The sequence below is a fragment of the Dromaius novaehollandiae genome, chromosome W (assembly GCF_036370855.1).
Source record: "Dromaius novaehollandiae isolate bDroNov1 chromosome W, bDroNov1.hap1, whole genome shotgun sequence".
NCBI classification, from domain to species: domain Eukaryota; kingdom Metazoa; phylum Chordata; class Aves; order Casuariiformes; family Dromaiidae; genus Dromaius; species Dromaius novaehollandiae.
Genome location: NC_088130.1, coordinates 3663289 through 3680851, shown reverse-complemented (window position 1 = coordinate 3680851; position 17563 = coordinate 3663289). Strand labels below are relative to the sequence as shown.

Below are 17563 nucleotides of genomic sequence, written 5' to 3'. Positions count from 1 at the left end.
CTGCTCCTGACCTAGGAAAGTATTAAATGAAAGATAAGCATTTAATGTGAAAAACTAGTTGCATGAAAGTGACATCTGTACCTTCTCTACAGCACTGTGTTCACTTTACTCCCATGGAAAAAGTTATATAAGGGTGTTTGCATTCTAAATAAAGACTGAACTTTCAAATTAATACTATGACCAGCATTTCATACAGTAAACATTTGTTCTGTACTTGTACTTGACTGAGGATCCTTTTTTGGAAAGCAGAAAATGACCTTACAGTCAACACTTCTGTTTTTATTCAAGTTTGTTTATAATATTAATGTATGTCCTTCTTCAAGGACTATTAAGAGATGACTACTTTACCACATTTATGTTTGAACTTCAGTTTAGTTTATATTTCATCCTCAATTAGATTCGAAACTGAATCAAAGGAACGAAGAAACCGATTCATTAGTCAGATATTCTCAGTGACAATTTTTAACTTCCGAATAAACAGAAAGGAACAGGAAGCTGGTTTCTGACTTCAGATAAGTTGTGATCAGGACTTAGGTTTAAATCAATTAATGGACTTCACAAACAACAGATGAAAAGCAGAGTCTAACATGGACTAGAACTTCTTATTCCAGTGATGGACTTGAAAGCATGAACAGACTGGAAAGAAGTAGAGAACCTCTCCATTTAAAGAGAATTTGGACAAACTGGTCAAGATACGGTTCCCTCTCTTTTTTCCTATATCTGTTAGGCAGAAAACTGCTCCTTTCTTCAGGATACAAAATGGCAAAAATTGGAAGATCAGTCCTTACCTACAGTAAGGATAGTACATAGGACAATGTTTCTGAAATTCGTCAAGTGTTCATTACCAAATGTTCAGATACAAGTTTCAAACTAGCATATCCTACTTTGTGGAAAAAAAAATAAATCATCTGGCCACCAGGAAGATCGGGACACTGATGACATGTCCAGACCCTGTAAAGCTAAAGTTCTAGCAAAAGTTGCTAAAGCACAACAAGATATGCCAGTCCAACAACCCGATCATATCAACTCTTTTGACACTTTGGGTCAACAAACACCAGTGGTGCCAACATATACGTCTATGTGGAGCTATTAAGAGAAAAGGGTCACACTTCAGAGTGTTTCACGCAGACTACAGAGTAGCATGGAGCATTCTGGACTTGGCCTGATGAACCTTAAAGACATGAGGTCCCTCAGGTGATTAATCCTCAGTCACCACTACAAGTGGGTTTATTTGAAAAGGGATAGAGTGCTTTCAAGTTTATTTGCAAGGCAAAAGTAAATATAAGAAAAGAGTTCTTTAGTGTTTAGAAAAATATCAGTTAGGTTAAGCTATATCTATTGCTCTATGCCCTTCTGCAAAGCAAGGGAAATTTCCCAAATAGAGCTCTTTATAATAATGCAGTTGAAAGCAATGTATCATTGATTTGACAGGCCTTACAAGGAAATGGCAATAAGCAAAGTAAATAGAAGGCTGCAGAATTCACACTAAGGTTTAAAACACTGTAGCTTTGTTAAAAACATCTGTAGACAAGAAATAAGGCTAGTATTCTAAAATAAGTTCATATACTTTGGGGGGGGGGGGGAAGACACAGAAATTAGCAGTGATGGTCAAGCATTTTGTATATCAGCTTTCCATTTCTTCTCAGTAAAATTACATCTATACAAACCCTGGTTATTTTCAGATTCTATGAGTTTCTGAATCAAATAATTTTTCAAGACCTTTAAGTAGTCTGTTTAATCATGAACTGCAATTACTGGTTTGGAGGCAATGTATAACTGAGCATAAAGTAATATTCTGTAAAACGGTTGTAGGAACATCTTGAGGGTTTAAGGTCCCTGAAAATACTTAGATGTTAAGGGCAGAAAAACATTATTAGCTCTAAGATTTCTGTTGACTGAACTTGGAGTACAGAAAGTGGCTCAAGCTGACCAAAACTAAGTTTTAGGGCATTCAAAATATTTGGGGCTTTAGTGTAAAGTTGAATTTTTAATCCCATCTTGATTAAGGTAATCTTTCCACAATCTTATGTCTTCTTGCAATTAACAATCCACTGAAAGGAGGCAGTAAGAGGAAACCTACATTCCTATTCCAATATATATTTATGGTTATTTAAAAAACACCAAACTTGAAGGGTGACTAAGGAGAGACACCACTATTTCACAGCAAATGCCTTTCAGGAGCATTGCTACACAATTCTTCCAAGTGACTTAGAAGATCACTAATAAAAGACTTGCTTAAAAGGTCTTATGAATAAAAGTTACTTCAGCACAGCTATCTCCGAGACCATCTAACATATTGGCGCGAGTAGCAGATACAGAAACATTCAATAACAGCTTAAGAAATACAATGACCTGAAGTATTGTTGCACTGTGAGATCCCGATTCATGACCAAGGCTCCTAAACATTCCATTTAAAATAAATAAATAAATAAATAAATAAATCTTGTTTTTGACTGCAAGTAAGACTGCAATCAACTCCTAAATTATATTGTAATTTAATGGATCCATCATAGAGTTAATTGAGGTTTGTTCAGAAATAAAGGAACCATGAAAGAGGTTATCTGTAAAACACATACCTCTACTATGTGGTAGTTCAAGGGGATCTTATTATTTCCTGGATAGCTCAACAACTGTGCAGCACTGCAAAGCAATAGATGCATTTAATTTAGAATTAAACACAGCAAAAGTGATGCAGATACCAAACAGACAAATGAAGTACTTAATTCTTTGCAAGAGTTTAGTCTTATGAAGCTGGCAAAATGAACAGCCCTCAAAGACTGAAGCTGTCCATCTATCCACAGAACAAAAAACAAACGAACAAACAAAAAACCCCAACACACCCACCCCCCCACCCCGCACACAAACCCCCACCCCCCCCCCACACACAGCACCCCCCGCCCCCCCCCCCCCCACACACACACGCACACGCACACAGCAGTGCCTGAACCACGGTTTGGAGAGAGACATTTCATCTCCATACCCAAGCAATCCTTGAACAGACTGATAAACAGAACACAGTTTTACATAAACCCTCATGGTGACCCGTGATGCTGGCATCTGTCCACTAAAGGACAAAAAACTACATTGGTATATCAGGAAAAAATAAATAAAAATCCAAACAATAAATTTGCTTTCCAGTCATTCTCAAGCCATCAAAATAATGGGCTATACAAGACATATTCACGTTACAAATAATGAATTGATTAAAAGATACAGCATCACCCATCATTTATAAGAAGCAAACAAAGGCTATTTTTCAAATTTTAGCTCTAGCTCTCTGGCACTTCTTATAACCTCCCTCTAGCCTTACTTTCTTTGGGGAAATAAAGCCCCCCTCCATTAACTTCAACAATGCTGGATTTCTAGTTTCTGTTGAATCAAAAAGCTGTAACCAAAAACCTATATTGCATACCTCCACCAAAAACACTGTTCTTGCCTATTGTTTGCACACTATACCAAGTTTGACGGCTCTTGGAAGCACAAAAGAGCTGAATATCTGTGGTAAATCATCTGGGTTACCAATTACCCATATCAGATAATTTCTGCCAAAGTAGTAAACTGGACTGTTTCCTGGCAGCATAAAGAATTGCAATAGAAGTGTTAAGATTGGCCTGAATGGAGAATGAATGGGTATGTCTGGGTGTGAAAGCACCAGAAAGGAGAGAAGGCCCTGAGTACATTCCCCTGGACACACTCATGTTCTGGTGCCTGAAAGCGTGAGTGTGAATGAGTTTTACTTCAGTTTTATTTTAAAATTAAACCGCCTTCCTTCTCCATAAGGTCTTGCATTGAAATTTGCTACATTGTTGTAGCATCATTTCCTACAGCTGCATAGAACTTTATTAAACTTCACTGACACTGTACTGACTTCATGCAGAGCTAGCTCAACTACCTATGCAATATAAATACAAAAAGAGGAGAAAAAAGAATGGGATGAGGAAAAAGCAGGAGCAACAGGACACCTCCAGACAGAGCCAGTTCAACACTCATTGTGCTTATGCTGGAAAGCATGGTACAAGCACATTGAGCCTTGGCAGCACTGCACAGATTGAGAGTGGGTCTATGCCATACTCTGTAGGGAAATCCTAGATAATCCAGGATGCATTCATCAGGGTGCCTCAGCCCTACTAAATTATATCAACAATCTATGATCAGGATACTCTAGTCCCACATTATTCCAGATAACAGCATTAACCATAGTTCACTGAACACTTGAAGAAGTGCTTGATCTCAAACTTTTGCATAACCATTCCTGGACTTCGAAAGCCCCTGATGTTAGGGGAAGCCATGTTGGTATATAAACAGTGCTGGAACCCCATAACAATAAGCAGCACCTTACCAAGTCTTTCTTTCTTTCCAGTGGGATTTGATGATGCAGTGGAGATTTTCTTCTATTACAAATCTTTCAACAGAATGACTGCCAGGCATGACAGGGCCCTATTAAAACACAATCAAAATTGATTAAAGATCACTGCTAATGTAGAGATCTACAGTCATACACACACATATATGCACACACGTAAAGTGTGTGTGTACACACATATATATAAATAAAAATAAAACTTGAAGATTGAATTAGGCACTCATGGAGATTTAATAACAGCAAGTTTTACAGTCAACGACTAAAACACAGACTTCAAACTTCAGTACAAAGTTACCAAATACAATGTTATTGTAAGTAAATTAAGGAAAAGATTTTGGATTTTTGTACTGGATTTCCTAAATGATTTTAAAATCTTATAAACAAATAGCTATGATTTCAACCGCACCCATTTTTACTATGAATCATAGCTTTGGTGAAGCTTCTAGTTTGTTAATTTCACATACAAGATTTCAGTACTTCCATATTTAGGCATCAGGGATCATGCTAAACAATTCACATTTTGTGCCTTCTGTTTATACAAGTTACACAGAATTATTATACATCAAGAGTGTATTAATACACACTTCATCTTTTTCAGTTACATCAGAGAAGATCAGAGTGATCTGGGAACTGACAATGCAGCCTGCTCCAGTTGCAAAGTGAAAACACTGCAACTTCAATCATCTCAATGTTCTGCCTTTACTCTGGTTATAAGAGCATAGTATAAAAGCTATCTTAAAAAACATGCTTTACTTCACAATTAGTCCACAGTGTTGCTTAGAAGTGTGTTCACTGTCTGTTATCATGCATCAGCTGATGCAAGAACTCAAGCTGCAAGAACTTGGTTGCATACTAGTACTCTACTATCCTTTACAGCCTTGCAAAACTAGACCTAAAACATCACAAGTCTATATTTATAGCAAGTGTAATACTCGCAAAAGATAATTCTCAGAGCCAATAAAAGTTATCTTCCAAAAAAAAAAAAAACAAGAAATATCCTAAAATGTAGGCCAGAATTAGTTCACAAGCACACCGTTAATTCCCTGTAATGTGCTCACAGTTATGTATCAGTGTTCCAGAAAAGACAACTAAATAGCACTGAGATGACTGTACCTACTTGCTCTTCCCACTGTGGCTACAGTAACAGCTCTGTTCACAAAACAGCGGAAATTTTGACTAGGCAAGGGCCATCTCACTGTAAAACTAAAGATCCATCAAGGTATAAAGCGTGCAGGGAAAGTATAGGCCATGCTGCTGGAAGACTGGTATTGTGTGTTAAAGGGAGCACAGAAGTAAATCAGATCGACAAGCTAAACATGTAAATAAGTAACAGAACCCTGATGGATTGAAATTCCAGACCTAAACAGGGAAGAGATGTAGTATTTGGCTACATGACCATCTGTGACAACAACACAGGCTATAACATGCTGAGGAAGCTCAGAGAGGCTGCACAGGCAGGAAATGCAATAGTACCATGTAGTCTGGACCAACATCACGCTAGGACATTACACATTGACATTTTTTAAAGACACAATCAATGACTGCTTTAGGGAACAACTAGTCAGGAACTCAAGAGAAGCAGTAACTCCTAACTTGTTTTCTTACCAAGTTGTTACAGCCTCTGTAACAGCGTGGCTGTTAGGTAACTTGCTTAGGGTCAACATCCTTACAGGATAACAAAGTGTGTGTGTGTGTGGGGGGGGGGAACACTATTGCTGCATTTTCTCATTTTATGTACTTAACTTTTTAGCTTCTATTTATAACACCCTCTTTGAAGCTGTATTTTTGAGGGTGGCACAGAGGCTATTTAAAGGTACCACACAGCAAATGCATACCATTTACTGAGAGACTTGCAATGAGGCAAAAGGAAACCAGACTGGCTAAACAGGAGTATAAGAGAGGTTAGCAAAAGGAATCCTGAAAGCTGAAGTTGTGCCTAGATGAAGAGAAACACAAATTCTGCTAGATTAGAAAACAACTGGGAAAGGGGGGGGGAGGTGAACAGTTTCAGCTCATGCCAACAAGTGATTACCCATCCAGGAGTTCTCAAGGAACTTGAGAATGAAATAGCTGATCTACTAATTGGGCTGCATATCCTCTCATTCAAAATCAACTTTATATCTAAACAACTAAGATGATATCAATTTTAAAAGTGTTCCAGGAAATTGCAGACCAGCAAGGCTGACTTCCACATTGGGTAAGTTATTGGAAACTTAAAAAAATAATAGCATTAAGAGGCATAAGCATAAATGCTGTTTGGGGAAGAGTCAGCACAGATTTTGTAAAGTCAGGCCTCTCAAACTTATTGGAGCTCTCTGAGGAAGTCAGAAGGCAAGCGTAGATAAGAGAAACCTGGCTGACAGCCTAGCTGGATTTTCAAAAGGCTTTCATGTAAACTATGCAACCACAATATAAGAGGGGAAGTCCTTACACAGATAAATAACTGCTTAAAAGATAAGTAAATGATCAGTTCTCACAGCAGAGGAGGGTCACCAGTAGAATCCCACAGGGATCTATCCAGGGACCTGTGCTGTTCAGCATATCCATAAATTATCTGGAAAGGGAGCAGGCATTGTAGATGAAAAAGCTTGCTGATGCTACTTTTACATAACTTGGTATAAACAACAAGGGCAATCCATAAAAAACTGCAGAGGAAAAAAAAAACCTTACTAGACTCAGCAGCTGGGTGTTAAAGCAGAAGATAAACGTAAAATGGCTAGTTGACTTTCATCTACAGATGAAAAAAATAGACCAGCTTTGCATATAAAGCAGTGAGCACTGAACTGCCCTTTATTGTTCAGGAATGCGAACTTGGTTGTGATATAATTCCATGCAAACCTCAGCTCAGTGTTCAATAACAACGTGGACTTATCACAAAAGGAATAGGGAACAACACAGAACTTTATGCCACCTGTATAGGTTCATAGTGCATCCACATCTTCAATTCCATATGCAGTTCTAGTCATGCTTGCCACTCTCCCTTCCCCCACCCCCAACAGGATATAGCAGCATAGCAGAACTGGAAAAGTTTCAGAAAAAGGTGATGGGGGTGACCTAGAGTATAGAACAGCTTCTGTATAGGGAACAATCAGACAGGCTACTATCATTCAGCCTAAAAAAACCACAGTTGAGCCAGGATATGCTAGAGATTTAGAAAATCATGAATGGCCTGGAGAGGGTAGAGAAAACAAAAGTTCATTGTCTCTTCCAATGCAAGAATTAAGGGCCATCAAATGAAGTTAGCAGGTAGAAGAGTACTTGAGGAAATCACTTTTTCTTCCCTTATGTATAAACGCTCTTGTCAAAATATCTGCTCTTGGCTACTGCTAGAGACAGAGACTGGGCTAGATGGACTTTTGATCTAACCCAGGTCAACCACTATGTTCCATGATCTATATCAACCAATTTCAACAGAGGGGTAGAGGATAGTCTTCAATGTATAAAGTTCCTATAAGCAGCTAGGCAGAAAAAACCCAAACCACCATCCTCACAGAAGGAGAGGCTGCTACCCAAACACAGTTACACTATTAGACATCAGAGAATCCATTCAAGACAGATATCCTTAATGAAAACATCTGAAAAATTATACTTCTTGACTTTTAATCTTCACTAATCTACCTGCCAACAGTAACTTTATCATCTACTCTCCCCAGCAGTATCAAAATGTAATTACTGCTGACCTTCATACCACTAAACAGTCTGGGAGAGGGGACGCTGCACCTTGACCAGCACTGCCTTGCGACCCCCACTGCACATTCAACTCCACCCTAGCAATTACATACCTCTGGGTCATCCGTGTAGTCAAACATCCTAAAAATAACCCTTGGCATTGGGTACACTGAACCTTCAGTGTGAGGTGGAGGAGTGAACGGAGGCAGGTTATGCTGCAATGCTTCGCAAAGAATGCTGTCAAAGGCAAGGTAGGGCCTCAGAATGTGTCTTTCTTGCCAACGATCTTTTTTCAACTTCTGAATCTGGGCCCAAAGGCAGTCCAAGTACTGAAAAAGATGCGAAATATCAGATACGTTGGATTTACATCCTACTTCTCTAAAAGGTATTTTTAAGCACAGTCTTGCAACCTAATTTCCCAGGAATATTACATTCTGCGACCATTCTTTGTTTAGCAGCATTTCCTCAAGGGGGTTGTTGCTAAACAACAAAATGCTTTTCCCCTCACCCAATACAACTGCAAGTTTTAGCCCAAGACTTGGAAGAGAACTACTTACCTAGGATCCATTAGGAATAAAGATACATGGGAGACAATTCAAAAGCACTGAAATTTTCTTAAAGTGCCTTTTAACTTTAGATTTCCAAAATAAGAACACTTCATCCAAATAATTCTTTTTAAGCATCTTTTACACAGTATAAAGTAAATAAAGCCTACTTGCCTCTTCTTGTGGATGTGGTTTATCAGCAGTCCAAACTTGTAACATGGGTATATGAATCTTCTGGCGGCGCCTGCTTATACAGGAAAGAAAACCTAACATTTAAAAAGCTGATCTAAGAAAGCAATCTTTCTTATTGTGGGTCGACTAATATTTGGTCTCTTTAGCTGATGAAATCTGCAGTAGCATAAAAAACAGGTTTGTGAACACTTAAGTTATCACTATCACCTTGTCTCAATGACAATGTTAACTTGAATCACTTAGAGGGAATGCAAAAAAACAGTTGAGTAGCATCCTAGTCATAGTAATGTAGTCACACATGCATCAGAAAAATATTACCATACAAGTTAAGAGAGAGAGACTTTAGTTTTTTTTAAATTCATAAGACTCTCCATCTGTTTTATTTTTCAGGGTCTTTTCCTCACAGTTGTTTGGATCTAAGATTTTTAGAGTATTTCTAAATTAACAATAATCAAAGCTATTTATCCATACTTGAATAGGTACCAGAAAGAGTATATTTTTACTGGTTATAGCTTACTTCAGATAGCTTTCTGTGTGGGACAAGAGGCGATCTATTTCAGCATCCTTCTTCTCATACAACTCCTTTCCAACCCAAGGCAAAGATGACAGAAATGCAAACACATACCAATCACATCGTACCTACAGGAAATAAATTCAGTAAGTTTCTCAAAGAAATCCCTAATTTGTCTCATTGCAAAGAGTAGTAAACTCAGAAGTATTTAAGGGGATGTAGAGATCAATTCCAGTTAAAGCAGCAAACAATACTTGGGATTACAAATATGTGTCAGTACAAGTTCCTGAAGACATGTCAAGAGGCTCTGTATGAAAACAGGAACATATATTTCAAGAGGCACATTTACATGTGCAATATATTTGGAGATCCACACAGAAATCCTTCTATGGAGGCTCTTTACTTAAATCATTCAATGTTACCAATGCCAAGTTTCCTGAAGAATTTCTTTTAAAGAATTAAAAACAATTTCTTTTAAAACTTTACAAAGAAAAAAATGAGATAGAAGTTGAACTAAGTTATCAGCTTAGTAGCTGACCCTTCCATATGCTAGAAATATGTAACCCATAAGGTGCATCACAGTTACAGTGGCCTTAACATGACCTATGAATTCTTTAGGCTACTGCTATGCACTCATCACAGTGTGCTTGCTGGATTGGTAGCTTGGGGGGGGGGGAGGACCAAAACAAAAACAAAAAACAACACTCCCCCATTCTTACCTGAAAGTTGTTGTATTTTATTTGGAACATAGCATTCATGCATATAAAGAACAAATATTAATCTGCAGAAAGATTCCAAGAGTAACTATATATCACAACTGTTAAATAAACTTGACAGAACTCACTGAGCATTATGTACTTGCCAGAAGTGAAGTAAAATTAATTCACTTGAGCTACCTCACTATAGAAGACCTATTATTTCACTGTATGCGCATACTAACTGCCACAGGATCCTTTTAGTCATGATAAGAAACCTGCATAAGTATAGAATCAGCGATAAAGTGAAATTGCATGAAAACAGCATAATGCTTGAGGCTACAGTTACTTTGCTTACTTGGGGTACATCTTCCTCCTGTGTCACACTCACAAAGTTCTCAAACATGGCTACCATCGAAGGTGCAGCTATTACATGACAATTCACAAGATCAGATAGAAAACGAACCTAATGAACAACAACAAAAAAAATCTTATTTTATTAAATTAATACTTAATCAGTAATTAGCTACACAATGGTAATCAGCTACACAAGAAGAAATAAGCATTAATTCAACTGCTAAAACAAACCACCAATAAAATGATAACATCGATCTAAGAAATAACACTTACTGTACAGACTCCCCCCATAACCCTGAGCAACATGACTTGAAGTAATGCCTATTAAACTTTATTGGAATAGTCCCTACAATCTGTTTGACTCCAATAAATGGAGATGGGGTGGGGGGGAATCAATACACATCAGAGTTGAATCAGTATACCACTCATACATGACTTTCATACAAAATAGATTTCTATGGTCACTTATCCATAACTTTGAAAAGTTTCACAGACACTCCCCTAAAACTGCTGGTATTTTCAGGTTTTAACAATATGCCAAACTAATGGTGTGCTGCTAATCAAATGGTAGTGGTTTCAAAAGGAGTCAGCACTGAAAATTACCTGCTTGGTCTTCATTTCTCACAAGCAGGATGAGCACACAGGACTGATTACAGCCATCAATTACACCCTATCTACTTGGGAATAAGTTGTTTGTTTGTTTGTTCTTTTAAAATAATGGGACCCAACAGGATCAACATTTGTCTATGAGCACAGTAGAAATGAATAGCTTTCATCAACCTTCCAGATTCTCCTGTAGAACAAATGGAGGAGGGGGGTGAATGGACCACTGATTTCCTGAGAATTAATTTGGCAATGGGAAAACACACAGTTGGAGGTCAGTTTTGCAATCATAACATGATTTTTCCCTCTCCTTAGAAAGGCAATCTCTTGCATACCACACATTTTCTCCTGACACGTCTATGGAGCACTGCTTTGGATGGCAGGAGAGACCACATTGCATACAGAAAACCTCCAGCCCCTCTAGGTGTCAAAAGAAACAGTAAATCATATTAAGGTGGGGGAGGGGGAAGGAAGATGAGAAAAAAAAAACCAAAGAAAAACAAAACAAAGATCCCACTTACTAAATACTCAGCTTCATTATACATATTCACTTTCAAACATTCTTTGAGCTGACGGATCATGGCTTCTACAAATTCCCCACCAAAGTTGTAGTTCCTGGCATTCAGCAACCCAACTAACGTTGTGTAAATGGTAAGCTTTTCTGGTAATAGACGTGCACTGATTTAAATGAAGAAAAACAAGCATTGTATTAGATGTTGATTCATCATATGCCAACCACTGCATTACATAGCATTTTTGAATCTGCTTAGTATAGGTTAAACTTGTCTGTGTTTAAGTGAGGTAAACTGCTAACCTGACCTTAGTTATCTGTCTTGTGGAAAATAGTTTACAGAACATCAATCCTTTAGGAATGTATATGCTACTTTTAACAACACTTCAAGATATTTTCTCTTTAATTCTTTTTAACCAGTAAACATTTCAGATTATAGCAGGTTCTAAAACCTATAGCAACCACACTTTAAGACATTTTCAGCTGCAGTCTCCAACTCAGCAAAACTTACACAATCTGGACAAAAGCTCTTATTGAAACAAAGGGCATAAGGTATCAGACTGGAACGACAAAGACTTCTAGTAATATAATTTTAAATACTGCCAAAATATATCATTTAACAGAAAGTTTTGAAAGTATCAGTCATTTAAAAATCTGTTAATTAAAAAAAAAAAAAAAAGATTAGAAACCATTCTGACTGTTCTGCTTCATTTTCCAGAACTTTTATATACTCTATGGGAACATGGCCAAATAATACAAGAGAAAATTTATACTACATTGAACAAGTTCTCTCAAGTTAACCATTTTAGAAGTCATTTTATTATACTAGAACAGCAAGATTACACAAGAGATGTAAACATTTTACATCACTTAAAATTTCAATTTGATTATAAGTTTCTCAAGCTTAAGTGATTTTCAGTATAGGGTCTTGAAGAAATAGATAGGTTAGGTCCTACTGTACCCAACTTATTTTTTTCAAATATGTTTTGTAAATGTGTAAGCCTTCAGAGGCATTCAGCTGCTGTGGGAAACATTTACTGTTTATGAACAGTGCTACAAAACAGATTTAAAAGTTTTCATGCAGCTATAACACAAGCTGGCACTGGACCCTCCCCCAGTGTGGTATACTATTGTGGACCTCACACAACCCCCTCCTGGGACATGTGACCAGTGATCCAACACACAAAGAAGCTTTGTTCCAGTGCTTTGCTAGGGAGAGGAAGGAGTGCTGCTAGTCAAGGAGGGAGCCTACTTCTGGCCACTTTGTCTCTCCACTACTAGATGGTGGACTTGTGGAGACAGGAGCACCTCAGCCCCAGAAAAGGGGAATAGGCAAGGTAGGAATACACAGATAAGAATTGGCACCCAATAGATTTGGTATTTTTTTAGTGACTTGCATTCGGAAACAAGATACTACCCAGCATATTCCCCATGGCAATCAGAAGGCAGTTCCGGAGTCTACTCTATCTGCTTATGACCTTGCACGCACATTTCAAGTGAGAGTACTGTACAGAGGTATTTTCCTTGATTTATACCTACTATTGACTAAGCTTCTTCTCAGATTTATTTTGCCTAGAGTAAGACAAACACTAAGCTATAACAGTGTTCAAGAACTAAAAGCTGATCACAGCATTTAAAGTACTTAAAATACTTAAACTTATCTATTTAACATAGATAACAGAGCACCTCACAAATCTTCTGCATACGTACACAGTACAAAGAATTCTTAAAATCTTGCTTTTATAGTTTGGTAGATCAGCTTCCAAGACACCAGCTAGGCCCTCCAAGTTGCTCTCCAAAGAGGAAGTACTCTAAGGAAGAAAACAGTGTTTCCTCATCAATCAGGCATATCAACTATCCCCTCAGTAACAAGTGGAAGACAAGCAAATCAGATAAAACAAAATATTACTTTGCATTTTCTTCTTGTTGGAAGTAATGATTCAAATCCATTAGGAATGCACAAATGTCTCTAATTTGCTAGAAATAAGAAGCAGAAATGACTAAGAACAGTCTCAATTGTGAGTTCTCCTCCACAGCAAGGAGCTCTAGTGCTTTCCTGGGAAGCAAGGGTTAACATAGCCTCAGAGGTCTCTCAATAACTGAATTAACATTAATTTAGCCACGTACAAGCTGTGAAGTTCTTTCACTTCCCCGATGTCATTAATATAATGTTTAAGACCCACCATTTTTGTCCTCGCCCTTTTTTCTCTCCACTTGTTACTAACACCAAACCCAGCCAGGTTCCAAGATCAGTTGTGACATGGCTAGATTTTTTTTTTTTTGTACACATCTCATTGCTTCCAAATTTTCCAAGGAGTAGAGGGAAATTAATAATAATGTTCACAGATTTTGAATGATACCTCTTTATTAGTTATACTTCTTAAATGTTAAACCTTTGAGACATTGGTGAATTTTCTTTTTAAAAACCCAGTTTTGCAAAGGCCAACAATTTTCCAGCTAGAAAGTTTCCAACTGATCTCAGATAAGGATTTTCTCTTTTTGGACCACTAATGAACTACTAACACATAACAGCATATAAAACAAAGAAAACAATCTATTATGTTTAAGTACCCTAAGCCACAAAACAATATGGAAATAGCATTGATACCTTTTCTCCCACCCTGCATATTAAAGATTCAAGTCTCTCCTCGATTTCAGACGGCTCAGATGTTCTCCTCCTTTTGTGAGGTTGCCCTGTTTCAATACATTAAATATGTTATTAGCTGCCTGCTTTTTTAAAAACGAAAAAAAAGTTCTCTATATACTTTTGCCATTCCAGCAATGTACTATTAAAAAAAAAGACAAAGCATTCAAGATTGACCCAATAAACATGAAAAACAAAAGTATATCCATATTACTGATGACCTAGTCCATGAAGCATAAACAGTTAACATTGTAGCTGTCTCAAATTTTATTTAGGGTTAATTCTGCATTTCTGCTACAGCGTGAGACAGTATATGTGGGATAAGCGAAAATCACATTAGAGTTACCAGCTACTGCATATTTCCTTAGTGTTTTTTCACACCCTTTCAGCATATGAAAAAATAAAATATTTTAAGAATCCTTGCTTATATTATTAGGGTTTTTTTAAGCTTAGAAAAAGACTGCACAACAAAACAATTAAGAAAAAAAAAAGAGTGTAGTTAAAAAACACAGAGTTTATCTTTGCAATCAAAAGTTGAAAAAGCTGGTCATAAAACTGTCCCACTCTCCACTAATGCAGAATTACGTTATTAAGAGAAATGTCCATTTCAGTTTCTGAAGTCCGTCTCTAGTCCTCCAAGCTCAATGTTTTCTGAACGCTTTCCATTAAAGCCTCTGCAAGATACGAGAACATGTCCTTCTAGCGATGCGTACGCAGCGCAGCGTATTCCGGTCAGTTTGGTACTCCCTGTATTTAGGGCGGACCGAAGAGACGGCTCGGAAGAGACTGGGTCTGTAGCTCCAGTTACATAAGCCGGTTCCTTGCACCAGAGCGCCCCACAGTGGCGCCAGGTTGTCCCCAGCCAAACAGCTAGGAAAGACAGCCCACAAACGATCCTGCACCCTATGGAGCGCCTCACTACAGCGTCCCGTAGGGCGACAAGCAGGACCAAGTCCTGGCAGAGGGACAGAGTGAGTCGTCACCACCACCCCAGAGTCTAAGGCAAGGCAGCGCCGCGGGGGGGGAGGCACCTCAGCCGAGACCTGTTCCTCCCCCAGCCCCAAGGACGACGCGGCCCCAAGCACAGGGCATGTGGAACCCAAACCCTGGTACTCCATCCATCCACGCTTACCATCACTCTCTTCGCTGTGCCGCCGTCGCGACATATTGGTACTGCCACTGCACGAAATCTGCAGGTAGAAAAGAGAGAAGCAGGAATGCTGTACCCCACAGCAGGGGAAGAGAAGGAAGAGCACTATATAGAGACTGTGCAACAGGGATCAGAGTATTTCCCTACTTCCTGTTCGTCTCAGTCTTCTTCCGGGGTAAAAGAGCAGTAGGAAAAGCTACTGTCTTCTCTTCTCGTGACTTCCGCAACTCTATGGGGGTGGGCGCTGCTCAACCTGCTTCTCCATAGTACGAGGAGCTCGGATGATTTCTAAGATGGGGAAAGGAATAGACACAAAGTTAATTAATTGTCCATGAAGTGAAAAAGTCTTATTCCATCTGGCTCGCACCTAGTCTCTCTTGAAGGTTAAGGGGCCCCGCCCTTGGGCTGTGTTGCTGACGTATGGGGGCATGTATGTGCCTTGAGCCGTTGGATTGAGAATTGTGCTGAGTCCCTGCCGCGAAGCATTTCCAGGGCGATGGAAACGCGATGGATGCGGGGATTGGGGAGATATGTGATTCTCCCTGCTGAATGAGATGAGATCTCGTAGACGTGGTACTCTGGGATGCGGTGCTAACGCTGCACTAAGCTTAAGCTCCCCCCCCCCCCCCCCCCCCCCCCCCCGGCCGGAGACCAGCCCCACGCATTGGTGAAAGCGAGCTGACAAGACCCAGGTCCAGCCTTATGCATCCCTGCTGTCCCTCTGCAAGCAAACGGCTGGAGAGACAGTGTGCCCCTTTCTTTAGCCCCCATGTCGTCCCCCAGGGGCATGGGAGAGCCCTGCAAAGACAGGGAGGGGCACCTCCTTGCTGCCTCTAGGAGGGGGCACCTAAGAGGTGGTGCCACGTGGGGCAGCTGAGGACTGTTGGCTGCTGGAGAGGCTGCGTGAGGCCAGAGTTGTGATTCGGATGTAAGGCTTAGTTGTCCTGAGGATGGGGAACAGGCACTGCTGACCTGTCATCAACTTGTGTTCTGCACACCTTGATTATACAACACATCAGAGCATTGCTTCCCTCCTGCTACCCTAAAGTAAATGCTCCAAGGCTGCTGCCTGGGATTAGCTGATTCTAAGGGAATGTGTGCCTCAGACTGGCTGGGATTGCATTGGGAAGTGTGCATTTCTGTGAGCTAAGCAGTCAGGGTCCAGTAGTGGTTTTGTATTGCCTCATTGCTGAGAGTCCCAGGAAACAACAGGTACGAACAGGAATGTGATGCTCCCAGGAAAACATTTTGAGAGAAAGAAGGTGTTATTCCTGAGGGGCTTGGTCTTGTCCTCAGTATGGAACAGTAGTGTCAGCCCTACCTAATCTGGCCCTGCTTGCATCCCTGTTCCCAACCTTGGGATCTCTGATAGGTAAACTTGAAAGCATCAACAGAAACAACATCTCTGATGGGCATCTATTTATTTACCCAAACAAGCTTATTTAAGTGCCACATGGGTTATCAGGATTTCTCTTTTATCTAGCTTTGGGCCATCAAAACAGTTGGTTGACAGGATCCAGGAAGCAACATAAATCCAAAGAGAACATTTTAAGACCTCTCTAGTACTCACAGACATGTCGCTACACAGCATTCTACTGACGCTGGGCAACAAATAGGTTTAATTTTAAGATGGTTGGTGAAGCTAGCACATCATTGAGTAACCCAGCTTCTGCAGACAAGGCGAATAGGCTAAATGGGCACACTCATGGCAGTACCAAGGTTTCTGGTAGGCTCCCAGACACAAGCCACATTAGCTTTGGCAATCTAACAAGGTAAGAAAATCCCTTGACAATTTGAAAAACTTACTTGCTGTAAGTAAGCTTGCTTACACCTCACATCACCTTGCACAAGTTTCACTTTGTATTTTTTTAAATGAAATTTAGACAAGTGAAACTGATGTATAGAAAAGACCTTTAGCTTTAGATCTTCCTTTACTCAACTGGTTTAGATCCCCTCTAGGATTCATCCAGTTTCCTTGAACTCATTCCTACTCTTGAGCACCTTTCACAACTGCTTACACCTGCACAAAGCATTACTGCTGTGCTGATACAGAAGCATTTGCCTCCACTTTATACTGGCATAATCAATGGCAAAGATGGGGGCTTTATAGGATCAAATCCCCAGAACTGTATTTTTCCTGCAGTGTCAAAGCAGACCTGTGCTAGTGTTACTCTACATCTCATGTCCATAAACAGACACTCAGCAAGGAAAGCCAGCAACAAGAGGGAGTAGAAATAGTAGGTCATGCTCTACATAGATCGCTTTTTTCCTCCCTTGCAGGTATGTTAAGGGCTCCTCAGGTATGAATAAGTAGATGGAGAAG

The 17563-nt window shown here is 39.5% G+C and overlaps 1 protein-coding gene across 2 annotated transcripts in view; it reads right to left on the bottom strand.

Moving 5' to 3' along the window:
- LOC135324465 (nuclear cap-binding protein subunit 1-like) overlaps positions 1-15423 on the bottom strand; it is a 41794-nt gene extending 26371 nt beyond the window's left edge. The window contains exons 1-10 of one of the 2 annotated variants that reach the window (XM_064500956.1): positions 15223-15423; positions 14055-14140; positions 13157-13257; positions 11457-11613; positions 10334-10441; positions 9287-9408; positions 8752-8824; positions 8146-8361; positions 4340-4437; positions 2577-2640 (exon numbers count right to left, since the gene is read on the bottom strand). In XM_064500956.1, the coding sequence (XP_064357026.1) occupies positions 2577-2640; positions 4340-4437; positions 8146-8361; positions 8752-8824; positions 9287-9408; positions 10334-10441; positions 11457-11613; positions 13157-13257; positions 14055-14140; positions 15223-15256 (1059 nt within the window). In that variant the 5' untranslated portion in view covers positions 15257-15423. The remainder of the gene's footprint in view (positions 1-2576; positions 2641-4339; positions 4438-8145; positions 8362-8751; positions 8825-9286; positions 9409-10333; positions 10442-11456; positions 11614-13156; positions 13258-14054; positions 14141-15222) is intronic. The other variant, XM_064500957.1, reaches the window with a different exon arrangement.
- Between the last annotated feature and the right edge of the window lie 2140 nt (positions 15424-17563).